Source organism: Eurosta solidaginis, chromosome 4, assembly GCF_040869045.1.
Source record: "Eurosta solidaginis isolate ZX-2024a chromosome 4, ASM4086904v1, whole genome shotgun sequence".
NCBI classification, from domain to species: Eukaryota; Metazoa; Arthropoda; class Insecta; order Diptera; family Tephritidae; genus Eurosta; species Eurosta solidaginis.
In genome coordinates this window covers 24,089,194-24,102,626 of record NC_090322.1, presented here as the reverse complement: position 1 = coordinate 24,102,626, position 13,433 = coordinate 24,089,194, and the positions used below count along the sequence as shown (strand labels likewise).

General features: G+C 40.8%; 3 protein-coding genes across 3 annotated transcripts in view; 2 read left to right on the top strand and 1 right to left on the bottom strand.

The window, feature by feature from the left end:
* The window catches only part of LOC137249316 (uncharacterized), a 37,006-nt gene extending 33,329 nt beyond the window's left edge, over positions 1-3,677 (top strand). Inside the window, exon 2 of the mRNA XM_067780667.1 lies at positions 3,569-3,677. The gene's annotated coding sequence lies outside the window, so the exon portion shown is untranslated. The remainder of the gene's footprint in view (positions 1-3,568) is intronic.
* LOC137247551 (uncharacterized) overlaps positions 1-11,649 on the top strand; it is a 93,799-nt gene extending 82,150 nt beyond the window's left edge. Inside the window, exons 11-20 of the mRNA XM_067778537.1 lie at positions 3,694-4,291; positions 4,351-4,823; positions 4,879-4,978; positions 5,230-5,466; positions 5,535-5,840; positions 9,338-9,958; positions 10,048-10,421; positions 10,477-10,576; positions 10,642-10,878; positions 10,959-11,649. Of these exons, the coding sequence (XP_067634638.1) occupies positions 3,694-4,291; positions 4,351-4,823; positions 4,879-4,978; positions 5,230-5,466; positions 5,535-5,840; positions 9,338-9,958; positions 10,048-10,421; positions 10,477-10,576; positions 10,642-10,878; positions 10,959-11,289 (3,377 nt within the window). The 3' untranslated portion in view covers positions 11,290-11,649. The remainder of the gene's footprint in view (positions 1-3,693; positions 4,292-4,350; positions 4,824-4,878; positions 4,979-5,229; positions 5,467-5,534; positions 5,841-9,337; positions 9,959-10,047; positions 10,422-10,476; positions 10,577-10,641; positions 10,879-10,958) is intronic.
* Positions 9,953-13,015, bottom strand: Arp10 (Actin-related protein 10). The gene is made up of 3 exons (XM_067780677.1): positions 12,874-13,015; positions 12,665-12,817; positions 9,953-12,595 (listed from the first exon to the last, which is right to left on the bottom strand). The coding sequence occupies exons 1-3, from the start codon at positions 12,942-12,944 to the stop codon at positions 11,692-11,694; spliced, it is 1,128 nt and encodes a 375-aa protein (XP_067636778.1). The 5' UTR covers positions 12,945-13,015; the 3' UTR covers positions 9,953-11,691.
* Positions 13,016-13,433: the final 418 nt, after the last annotated feature.

Genomic DNA, 13,433 nt, shown 5'->3' with positions numbered 1-13,433 from the left:
CACATCTATCAGCCTCTCAAAGGTTTTGAGCAGAAATGATGTTAAGCTAATGGGTCTATAGTCTTTGGGATACACGTGACCGATCTTCCCCGCCTTTGGTAGAAAAGCTACACGAGCAGTTCTCCAAGAGTGCGGAACATGATTCAGTCTTATGTACCCATCGAATATTATTTTAAGCCATTCCACGACCGCCCTGCTTGAGAATTGTAGCATGGCCGGGAATATACCATCTGGGCCCGGCGATTTAAACTTAGAAAACGTCTTAACTGCCCACTCGATCTTGGTATCGGTCACCAAGCCCGGCACCACTAGCTCCGTGATCGAAGTGTGAGTGATGTCTGCTGGTTCTTCTAAACCGTCTCCCGATGGGAAATGTGTATCGAGAAGCACCTCAAGGGATTCCTCACTATCACGTGACCATTCCCCGTTCTCTTTCTTTATTAGTCCCTGGACTATGTTTCCCTTTGCTAGGACTTTTTTCAACCGTGCTGTTTCACTGGAGCACTCTATGTCCGTACAGAAACTTTTCCATGAGTTTCTCTTCGCCCTGGTAATTTCACGCTTGTAGATCCTCAGTAGATCCCTGTACTCGTCCCGACACGCTTCGCTTTCCGCGGTCTTTGCGAGTTTAAACATTTCTTTTACCTGTCTTCTTAGAAGACTCAGCTCATTGCTCCACCATGGCGGCTTTGCTTTTCCTCTGAATCTTCTTAGAGGGCAAGCTTTGTTATACGCAGTCATAAGCGTCCTTGTTAGGAATTCATTCGACTCCTCCAGTTCCTCTACATTAGCAACCTCTTTGGGTTGTCCCAGTTTCGTTTCTACATGTTTCTGGAATTTAGTCCAATTCGTTGCCCTAGGGTTTCTAAAGGTTCCTCCCTTCTCTACCCTCTTTAGTGGGATGCTGAAGCTTATATACGCATGGTCGGAGAAGGATGGTCTATCGAGAACCATCCAATCATACCTTGATATATCACGCTCGGAGCTCAATGTAATATCCAGAACATTGCGGGATGTTGGACCAATGTATGTAGGAACATTTCCCCTGTTGGCTATCTGCAAATTGGTTTGCAGGATGTAACAAAATAGAGATTCGCCTCTCTCGTTCGTATCTGCTCCTCCCCACGCATTGTGGTGCGCATTTGCATCTGCGCCTATGACCAACCGCCCTTTGCGCCCTTCCTCCTGTACTAGCCTTTTGCACTCCATCGGTGGAACCTCCGCAGCATGGGCCATGTAGCAGGACGCCAGGATAAATGCCTGCTTATTCTTTTGCTCAACGGCCACCGCTACGAGATCCTCGGTGGTGTAATTAGGCAGCATATATGAATGCAGCTGTTTCCTTACCATTACTACAGCTCGCACCCGTCCTTCCGTTTGTGCGTAGTAAACGCCAAACCCGCGCGCGCTAAGTCCAGAAACCTTTCCTCCCGATGAGAGCCACGGCTCCTGGATCAGCGCCACGTCAAACGAACCCTCCTCAAGGGTTAGGAGGAGTTCGCTCGACGCCACTTTACTGTGTTGGAGGTTTATCTGTAGGACTCGCAGCACCATTGGGCTGTTTGTCCCCCTCCAGCACCTTCGTCTTGACGTCGTCGTCCTCCTCTTGCCCTTTTGGTTTAGAGTATTCGAGGCCCCCTTCAGCCCCTCGTGAATGTTGTGCCGTGTGTTCCTCTGTGCGAGTCACAGCACCATTTAGCGGTTGGTCCTCTTCTAGCACGTTCGTGGTGACGTCGGGGACCTCCACCTGTCTTTTTTCCCTTAGGCTTCTGAGGTCCTTTTCGACTTCGCCCACTTCCAGCGTGTTAGGATTTTTATCCTCGGGACTTCTTTTCCTGAGTCGCATGTAAATTTTGCCAGTGCCAAAGGACATTTTGCCAAGCTGCGTGTACAAAATATCCTCCGCCTGCTTGTTTATTTGGAAGATGTAGAACTGACCATCCTCGGTAGGCCGAGATACAGTAAGTACCTTCCAATCCTGTGTCGGTATGTTCGGATTCTGATTCTGCAGAAGTCGCAGTGTATCCTCCGACTTCATCACGCATGGTATCCATACCTTAACTTTTGGTACCGTGGGGATTTGCGCTTTATACACCACCTCAAACCGCGCGTTCGTGCCTTGCCTTTGGAGGTTTGGAACGACTTCCTCCAGCCACCGCAAGCTCGCGATGTTGTCGCACGCTATCATCTTCACACCATTATACCATCCCCCCGAATCAAAGGTTGGAAGGGGCTTACTTGGTTGTTCCCGCATCATCTTAAGCATTAAGCTAATAAGCTCCCTTTCCACAGATCTCCACCTTTCAGTAGTCATTTGTCCGAACGGACTGCTACGATCAACCAGCGCCACAGTCAGTGACTGCTTTGCCACATCACTCATCTTCTCGGGAAAAGCAGGAGTCTTAGTGTTATCTCCCTTTAGAACCTCCGAGAACACCGGAGTCTTCGCGTTAACTCCCTTTAGCGCCTCCGAGAAAGCCGGAGTCTTAGCGTTATCTCCCTTTGGCTTATCTCCTACTTCCGTAGTTGGAACTTCCCTCTGACTGACAGCTTTCGAGGTAGTTGCTACCTCGCTATTGGAACCCATCTGTCTTACAGCTTTGGGCCTACTTGTCTTGTCTATGCGACTGCCCTGCCTCGCGGCTCTAGGACTGGGTCCTTTCTGCCTCTTGAAAGCAGGCTTGTCGCCTTCTGCCGAACGTTGCCTCTTCATTCTGCCATTCGACGCTTCTCCCTCCTCGTACCGGTTAAAGAACCGAGGGTTTCTCGCAGCAAACCTTTTGAACTGCCTTCGACCTACTTCTACCGCTTCATGGGCCCATTCCAAGCGCTCGATCTCCACTTCTGTTGGGTCGACCACTGCTCCCAAGCGTTGTACAATTCTTAGTGCTGCACGGTACTGCGAGAGAGCTCTTTTACTTCCTCTGCTCCGTACCCTTCTCCACTCTTCTACTCCGTTTTCATTTGTGTGCTTCTCCAACACGGAGTTCATTGAATCAGCACTACTCTCGCTCCCCGAGTCCGACGCATCGCTTAATTCGTATTTGTCGTCCTTGGATTGCGACTCAGTCCTCCTCTTTACATCCTCCTTATTACATTCAGGTAATGAGTTGTTCATCTTGGTCGTACGACCACCTGCCCGACAAGGCGGGCTCAGCGGTCCAGTATTATATACGGGGAAAGAACCGTCCGCCACAGCAGCGCCCCTTACTGCGGTAAGGCCATAAATACTTCCCGAGATGGCCCGGTATCGGGAAGGCTCCGTTCGAATACAGCCGAATTTATCCCCTGGCTGCAAATCGTCCAATAGGCACGGTCCGCATAACACCCTGGATTAGGGGGTTGGCAGTTCTTGGTCACCGACATCCCGCCGCCCTCCTATGAGGCGAAACGGCGTAGATGTCAGTCCTAAACAGCTCCGCCTCATAGTCGGGCGCTATGGAGTTCGGCTAAGCCCTCACACCAACGACAAGGTGCCTACCCTAGTGAGGGGGCAATTACGTTAAAGTCGATTACTTTTGTCACGAAATCGATTGCTGATTTAAATCACCTTCCTATTTTTTTACAGCTGTTCGGTCCTGGTTTGGTTCGGCCAGCAAACAGTTTTACAAAAAAATCTGCAGAAATCGTGCTAGAATTCCTGGCCAGATATCATATGTATTTTTGTTTACACCTGATAGAAAATTAAGTCAGGAAATATGGACACAAATCAGGAAATTTGGACACAAGTCTTCGATTGCATGTGCCGCGCTTGTATGCATGAATTAGTGGAAACAGAGCAACAGTGGCATTCTATCTTTGACACGATTGAAAAATGTGGTTCTTTACATATCTATGAATTGCTAGTCAGCGCAGTGCCGCAAATAGAAATGAAACAGCAAGATGAGTTGCCAAAGAAAATTTGTTGTAAATGCCTGGAGCAATTGCAGAACATATATAGTTTCCAACAGATGTGCGTACAATCCGATAAGCAGATTCATGAATTGATTGCTAACCGAAACTTTGATCAAAAAATGAAGATAACACGGGAGACAGTGGGAAAGAAAATTTGCACTCAACCATCTTCATTGAAAGGCAAAACAGAGGAAATTGAAAATTATAGGGTCAACACATTTCCTGAAGTATCACAAACAGTTGCTGCTGATCCTCTACAAAGCAATGATATTGGTGAGTATGTAAAAGAAGAGCCAAGTGATAATGACGAGCGCAATAATAGCGACGGCGAATCATTACACACTATAAAGAACGAACTAGTGACAATAGATACAGATGAAGAACCGGAAAGCATGTCGTAAGTATTTTTATATTACAAGTGAGTTTTGTATTTTTTTTGCGTATCTCTATTTGCAGCCCACTCACACATATCTGCTCTCTTTGCAATGAATCTTTTAAGAAACTTTGTCATTTACAACGGCATTTGAAGAGCCACGAAAAAGATAATGAAAGAAGCGATATGACCAAGCGCCACGAAAAAAATAATGAACAAAGCGATATGACCAAGCGCCACGAAAAACATAATGAACAAAGCGATATGACCAAGAGCCAGGAAAAAAATAATGAACAAAGCGATATGACCAAGCGCCACACGAAGTTTCAGCGATGTCGTTTTAAGTGTGATGTTTGCAATCGCTATTTCCACAAAGCCGAATCACTATATAAGCATCGTTTGGCACATGACGGTAAAGGGCAGATACCTAAATATCCTTGTGAACAATGTGAAACAGTATTGAGCTCAAAACAATCGTTAACTAAACACAAACAGTATAAACATTCAGAAAAGTCGAGAAAACCAAAAAAATATATATGCGAAATATGTGATAGGGGTAAGATGTCAATGGAAGTATGGTTTATCAACCAAAATGATATTTTTATTTACAGCTCTAGTTAATTCTTCTGCGTTAAAATGCCACTTAGCTACACATTCAAAAGATCGACCATTCCTGTGTCCCGAATGTGGCAAAGCATTTGCCCAGCAAGGGTATTCATATATATGAGTTGGTTGAGTGCAAGATCGCGCTAACGCAGCAGTGTGCGGTAGCACATCCAAAAGTCTTCGGGTTGTAGTTTTGTTATTACAAAAAACAGAAGCGATTTTTCACTCAGCCCGCAATATAAAATAAGTATTGCTCGAACGAGAATCGATTTTTGACAAACTTATTTGCAAAGTCGAATATTTTCCATGTCTAGTTAAACTGATATCTTTTTTTTTCGTCCATATATCGTCCACAGCAATCTCAGACAGCATCGTTTACGCCACCTTGACACAGAGGCTTTCGAGTGTCCACATTGCCCGAAAAAATTTCGTACAAAGGGCTATCTCTCCAAACATATATTAATACATAAAGATAATAAAAAACACGTTTGCGATATATGCGGCTATGGTTTTATCAAAGCGCATCAGTTAACGACACATAAAAGATATCATAATGGTATAAAACCACATAAATGCGATTGCTGTGAAATGCGGTAAGTCATCGTCAAGTAGCTCAAACACAAGAAACCAATTATTTTTCTTTCTTGGTATTCGGTAACAGATTTGTGACCCACTATGCAAAACGTCGACATATGCGCATTCATACAGGCGAAAAACCTTACAAATGCAAATATTGCGAACGCGCCTATGCTCAAAGTAACGATCATATTAAACATCTACGTAGTCACATCGGTGACAACGTATACAGATGTGAATTTTGCCCATCAGCTTTTCGTTTAGCTTCAGAGCTACGGGCACACTTTGCTTCGCACAAAAATGATGATGAAGAAATAAGAGCACAGAACATGCAAGCATTAAAAGAAGCAGACGAAAAATTGAAATTAAAATTGATGAAAAAGAAACGGCAGTGAAGGAAACGATGCACAAGGTGTCACTGCTACAACAACAACATGTACAAGGTGAAGCCAATAATAGAAACTGTTAAAAGTCTAGTTGAGGGGTCGACTGCTAATACGCTACCAAAAATATCGAGAGGTGTCAAACGACGCGTACTGACATCAGTATTAAATAATAAAATAAAAATTTTAATTCGTTCAAAAGATATTAACGAAAACCTATAAAAACTTATAAAAAATGATCCTGGGTGGGTCCAACACCGGTTTGGAGACTAAAACTATGCCCCAGCGGGTTAGGGGCTCAGAATATACCCGCGGTAGGTACGCCTGTCGTAAGAGGCGACTAAAATACCAGATTCAAGGCGCTGTGTAGCGCAACCCTTCAGGTTCCCACCGCAATATACAGCATCTCCAAACCCAATTGTCAACCTCACCTATCCGCGGCGAATCCTGTTTCACTAACAGACGAGGCTCTGGTGACTCAAGCTCCTCATGGAACTTCGGGGTGGGGAGGGATGGCCTGAAGGTTTAATGTGGCCATATAGATCGTTCCCGAGATGGTCGGGCTAGCACCTTAATAGTGCTGTGTTACCGGAGCGTACCGGATCTGTATCCGGCAAAAGACCATCACATCGATAACACTCCCCAGCGCCTTCGGGGAGCAACCTTATCGCTACAACAACAACAACAGACCAAAACTATATCCGCACAAAACACTTATGGTCACAATTTTTTTTTTTGTGGGTACAACAACCACATGAAAAACGCCATCTTCAACTGCAAATATCTCCCGACAGAGATAAAATTTTTATTTTCCGCCTTCGGATTATTGTTCCCGAGATTAATACGCGTCTTTTCACACCTCTCGATATTTTTTGACGCGTATTAGCAGTCGACCCCTCAACTAGACTTTTACCTTGAAACTTAAGTATTTGATGTATTACAAGTACGTACTTTTTTTTTAAGTACCCCCGTACCCTTAATTATATGTGCAAACTTTTATTAAAATTAGATTAATAAATGATAAAATGGGAAGACTACATATATACATACATACATACTACATTTTTGCATATAGCCGCTCAAATTTCGTTGTTCAATATAAAACCTTGGCCTAAACGATTCAATATGGTCGTATTAAATAGTTCCCTATATGGTCGGGCTAGTACCTGAAGGGTGCTTGTTACCGGAACTTACCAGATGTATGTCCGGCAAAAAACCTTCAGAATCGATAAGACTCCCCAAGATTTACGTTCTCTGCCTTAAATTTATATCTCTGTGGTAGATTTACGTCTCTGGTGACTTATAACCATAACCAGATAAAACAGCTGATAGGGCGAATTAATGGTGACTTATAACCATAAAGCCATAACCAGATAAATCAGCTGATTGAACCTACCTTATGGAAAGGAATGTAATCGATTAATGGTGCCATACCATAACGCTAACGCCATAGCCATTCAATTGGTTTTTGGTTTCTCGCCATATCCATAACCTAAAAATATTTGAGTTGGTGAATTTAATAACTTTTTTTAGATTTGCTTCATTGTTTTGGATACGTTATGACTAAGATACTTATTTTTTGTGGAATATGTTTGTAATTTTTTCCGTTTTCATCATTGTTATGAAATTTTCACGATTTTTAGGTTAAGGCACCATTAATCGATCACATTGAGATGGTTATGGTTACGACTATGGCGTTAGGGTTAATGAAGTTTCATTTGGCTTGATCGAACTTACCTTAAGCGCCAAATACACGATACGAACATTTCCGCGAACATTCCCGTTATGTCATGTTTCTGCGACCTTTTCTGTCGTGTATGGTGATGTTTTGGCAAACATCAAAATATTTTAATTTTTGGCGAACATTTGCGCGAACTGTTCGTGCGTGTATGGCGAAATAGCTCATAATCGTAGTATTTTCTGAACGGAACAGACGTGCGCGGAAAAGTAAAATGGACAATAAAAAATTTCTGAGTGAATTTATTGAAATGTATAAATCTTTGCCATCATTGTGGCAAGTAAAAAGCAAAGATTATTGTAATAGAATTAAAAAGAATAATGATTATGCGACTTTAATCGCAGCACAATTGTCCGTATTCATCGCTGTCTGAAAGAGAACTAATGTTCGGCCAAAAGTTCGTATGGTGTATAGCCAAAGCTGCGAACAAGATTGTGGAATGTTCGCGGAAATGTTCGTGTCGTGTATTTGGCGCTTTATGAAAATCAATGTAATCGATTTATGGTGCCATACCATAATTCCATAACCATACATAGCCAACCAATTGGTTTTTGGTTTCTCGCCATATCCATAACCTATAAATATTTGAGTTGGTGAATTTAATAACTTTTCGTAGATTTTATTCATTGTTTTGGATACGTTATGACTAACAGACTTATTTTTTGTGGAATATTTGTATTTGTATTTGTAAAGCCAAAAAAGCAAAATTAAACTTTCTTAAGCTGGAGTCATTGGTGCCGTATGTCGTATCGCTGTATCCGTATCCCTAACGTAATCAGCTGTTTATCGTTACGACGGTAAACCAAAACCCAATTGGTTGGCTACGATACGGTTACGACTTTAGCGGCACCAATAATCGATTGCATTCTCATAAGGTTGGTCGAATCAGCTGTTAAAAGGTTACCGATAAAGCACCAATGTCTCCAGCTTTAACCCTAACGCCATAGTCGTAACCATACCCATATCCATAACCATCTCCAATGTGATCGATTAATGGTGCCTTAACCTAAAAATCGTGAAAATTTAATAAGAATCTACAAAAAGTTATTAAATTCACCAACTCAAATATTTTTTGGTTATGGATATGGCGAGAAACCAAAAACCAATTGGTTGGCTATGGTATACTTATGGCGTTAGCGTTATGGTATGGCACCATTAATGGATTACATTGATTTCCATAAGGTAAGTTCGATCAGCTGTTTTATCTGGTATCCGGTCTTTAAGGAAGTTTAATTGGCACTTAAGGTTTACAGTAGTACTCATCCGGTGGCCAAATCCTGAGCCAGATAAATAATTTTGCATGTAAATGCAACAAACTCCAGATAGAGGGGTTCAATTTGTGAGCCAGATAATCTGTTACTTCTATTTAGTTTGGCAACGCTGCCTTTAATAAACCTACTTTTTCAAAAATAGATGTCGCTGCTAGCCTTTCGCCGTATGAGTTAAATGAAAAACAGCGGCGACATCTGCCTATCACATTTCACGTGTGCGAAAATTTCACATCTGCTTCTCAAGTCTCTTAATGATCCAGAGCATTCCCGTAAGAAGCGTGAACCGGAGTTGTAAAACTCACTGGAAGACAGCAAATGAGGTATACTTTCTTCCGATAAGCCATCGAGTATATCGATTGCCTTAGCAGTGCTTGGAAAGAAATCAGCTGTCCTACTTTAGTTCATGCACGCAATTATTTTCACCCTTGCATTGTATTAATTCGAACTGGATATACAAATAAATGCAGTAATTAAAAAAATTAAAGTGCTAAACAAAAATGGACACAACATCAAGTGAGCAATTTTTCGATTGTATGTGCCGGACTTGCATGCATGAACTAGTGGAAGTATTTTCGAATGACTCCTCTAAACCTGAACAACAATGGCAATCTGTGTGGGACAAAGCCGAGGAATTCGGATCCTTACGTATCTTTGAATTGCTGGTTAGAGCGATACCCCATATAGAAGTGCATACAAATGACAAGCTTCCAAAGAAAATTTGTCGTGCATGCCTGGAACAATTGCAGACTATATATCGGTTTCAAAAGATGTGCGTAGAATCAGATAAGAGGATGCGTCAATTGATTATCGATGGAAAGGCTGATTTAGAAGTGTCGATAACAGCGGCAGCTGTTCAGTATGCAACAAAAACTAACGAAATTCCAGCTCAAGACTCAATCGACCAGGAAATATCACAATCAAATGTTGCAGATCCACTTCACGGCATTGCAGAAGAAATAGATCGAGTTAATGCTAGCGACCATGTAAAGAATGAAGCAGTTGCTGGCAATGAATCCAATGTTGACTATAGTGATGATGAAACACTACTTTCGCCGGTCACTATAATACCCGAAGAAGTAATGATGGTAAAAGCAGAAAAGGATCAAAAAAGTTTGCTGTAAGCAGAAATATTTCATTTTATAACATTAAAGCATAACCGATACACAATAGTATTAAAGCATAACACTTGTTCATTACTCCTTATAGCTCCTCCATCTGTCCCATATGCAATAAATCTTTTGCTGAGCTTCGCTATATGAAAAGCCATTTGAAACGTCATAAAGATTATGATGAACTGAATGACAAGCACAAGCGAAAATTGGATTACTTCAGTTTTAAATGTGATATTTGTAATCGTTATTTCCACGAAGCAGAATTCCTGCATAAACATCGTTTAGATCACAATGAGAAAACAGATAACAAAAAGGATACATATACTTGTGAACTATGTAATAAGTCGTACAACACTCAGTTTACTTTAGCGCAGCATAAAAGGAATAAACATTCGGTAGAAAACGAACAGAAAGCGCCAAAAAAGCGCAAAAATGCAAAACAACATCCATGCGAAATCTGCAATAAAAGTACAGTATCAAATTTAAAAAGATACGTGATTTTTCAATCAGTATTTATTTGCAGATTTTAACAATTCTACAAAGCTAAAGGAGCATCTTAACACGCATACAGGCGAGCGACCATTCTTGTGTCCAGAGTGTGGTAAAGCTTTTAGCAAGGGAAGGTATTTAAAGTTTCATCGGGACGAATATTAGTAGTATTAATTATTTATGTATATATTTTACACAGCTATCTTAAGCAGCATCGTATACGTCACGGTGCCGCAGATGCGTTCGAGTGTCCTCTTTGCCCTAGGAAATTCCGTTGTATGAACGATGTCTCGAAGCACAAAGTGATACATCTACAAAACAAAAAGCACGTTTGCGATATTTGTGGTGTTGGTTTTATCAAAACGCATCAGCTGGCGGCACATAAAAGGTATCATAATCCTATAAAACCGTATAAATGTGATTATTGTGATATGCGGTAAGTTTTGCTTAGAGATCTCGAATTTGAAAATTATATATAATTTTAATATACTTTTTTGCAACACAACACGGAAACAGTTTTGTCTCGAAGTACAACAATCGCTCCCATATGCGTACACATACCGGGGAAAAACCATGGAAATGCAAATACTGTGAAGGCACTTTTGCACGTAGCAGCGATCTTATGCAGCATTTACGTAAACACATTGGTAAAAATGTTTATAGATGCGAGTTTTGCCCGTCTGCCTTTCGTTTAGCAACAGAGCTGCGTGAACACATTGTTATACATAAAAACGAAGATGAAGAAACCCGTGAACGGAATATGAAAGCATTGAAGGAAGAAGACCTTAAGTTGCAATTAAAATTAGAGAAGGAGCGAGCTCAAGAGAACGGCGAATCTGATGTTTAGCTTGGTACTAGAATATTGGTAGACAAACGTGATAGGAAGAGGAGAAAATTATCTGAAAGTGCTCTGAATGAAACATATCATTATATCACAAAAGACGACCTACAAATTCAAAGATTTATGTCTATAAGGCATACTGATTGTACAAACACCCAATTGAGAATGGGTTATAAAAATCGGAACTTTCAACATATATCTCGTTAAAGGGAAGAAAGGAGGGTTTATGAAAGAAAATATATTAAACTTTGAAAAAAACAAATCATATTATATAAAACATGTGTATGTGATTAGGAATTAATTAAGCTAACAAACATATGACGTTTGAAATAAATTATTTAAAATAAGAACTCAAAAAACTGAAAAGTGGGATTCATTAAGGAAGACAAAATCTTAATGAGAATACTCTTATGAACCAGTTGAACGTTTGTCTGCTAAACTAATCCAATCTGGTACGCGATCTGTTTTCACGTATGCCTCTTTGGTTAATGAATGACTTTGTATGAGATCAGTTCCACCACAAAGTGAGCCACCCAACCAAGCCGTGAAATTTTCGCGTCCGATTGTTTTGTGAAATTTAAATTTAATATCACCACACAATTTTACTTTATACTCCTCGTCTTTTTCAGCTAAAAACTGCATTTCGCTTTTAAGACGTGCCAGTAAACCCATTATGATAGCACTACCGCCAACCACAAAAATATTTTCAATTAACGAACGTCGAACATCCACTGGACAGTTAAGTATAGAACGAAATATCAAATGTGGTAAACTATCGCGATCATTACTCTCTTCAAACATTATTTCAAAAGCAGTTTCACGTAAGCGGCCTGGTATAGTTACAATCTCTTCACCATTAATTGGATATTCGATACTGGGTGGAGCTACGGGTGCCTGTCCCTTTCGATATAGTTTAGCACGTTCAAAAGTAGTTACAAAACATGTGCGAACTTTGATATCTTCTAGTATGAATTCTGTCAGATATTTCTCTTTTACGCCCACTTCCAATAGTTGTCGCTTTATTTCAGCGTGTACAGCACGTCCACCATACGATTGATCTTGAAAAGCTCGAAGTATTTGAACACGACTATAAACTGGCATTACAGTGGTTTCGGTGTAGCCCATATCAACTACAACGCCTGTAGGAACAGCAAGCGTAGCCAAAGCTATCATATGCAAAGGCACAAACATAATAGATGACACCTCATAGTGGCGAAATAGGGCACGCGCAAGTGTCTCTCGTATAATTGTTTGTCCAACCACATTTTCAACAATTACAATTTTACGCTCTTTGGGAATAACAAGCAAGTGTCTGGGGTAGTTAGACAAAACAGAAGAAAATGTAAGGAATAAAGTTTGAACTTTGATTAATCGTACTCACTTAAAGAAAATCATTTGCAAAAAATCCACTAATTGGTCATATAAATCATTCGCGTTTTTATATTCCAGTACATTTTTTGTTCGGCCATTGCTAGATAGTATTACCTCAGAGGATATTATTTTGCGTGGATATGCCTCCGCCGCGAAACCAAGCCTAGTTTGTTAAATAACGTCACCTTAAATTTACGATAAAATCAATTTAATACATACTTGGTATATGCTGTACCAATATCCAGCACGACTGGTGGTTTCTCCTGCATCACTGTCTCGTAGAGAGGCATTGTTTAAGTAGGAAGTATTACAGGACAAGGTTGTTTACCGACACGAATTTCGATATACTTTACCATATCGATTGTTAATACACCAACAACCATACCGATAGCAGTTGATACTGATATTTTAAACTCGATACTTTTTGGCACCAAGTATTTCCACCGCAGGATCGTACCGAGTTTTTAATAAAAAGACGGCTGGAAAAGAACTAATCGACCAAATAGATTGTTCTGGGTCCGAATCATAACGTACGACCACGGGTCGAAAACGATAAAAATGAGGCTTCAAACTATGCTGGGTAGAGCTTTTATGGTCGTTCAAACTATTTACAAAATAAAAATATATTATGGATCTAGTGAGAACGCGTTTTTACTAGTTAAACCGATACACCATTTCTACCTAATTTCAGTTAGATTATTTAGAAAAAGCTGGCAACTGCAAAATCAAAATTGCCATGAATCATTCCTGAGCCGGATTTACATAAGGGGGACTCATGA

Excerpts from the sequence above, each read along its gene's own strand:
- Arp10 (XM_067780677.1), bottom strand. The coding sequence starts at position 12,944 with ATGCCTCTCTACGAGACAGTGATGCAGGAGAAACCACCAGTCGTGCTG. Across the intron at positions 12,818-12,873 it reads ATTGGTACAGCATATACCAA|GCTTGGTTTCGCGGCGGAGG; the intron begins GTATGTATTAAA and ends TTAACAAACTAG. Across the intron at positions 12,596-12,664 it reads TTGCAAATGATTTTCTTTAA|ACACTTGCTTGTTATTCCCA; the intron begins GTGAGTACGATT and ends TAACTACCCCAG.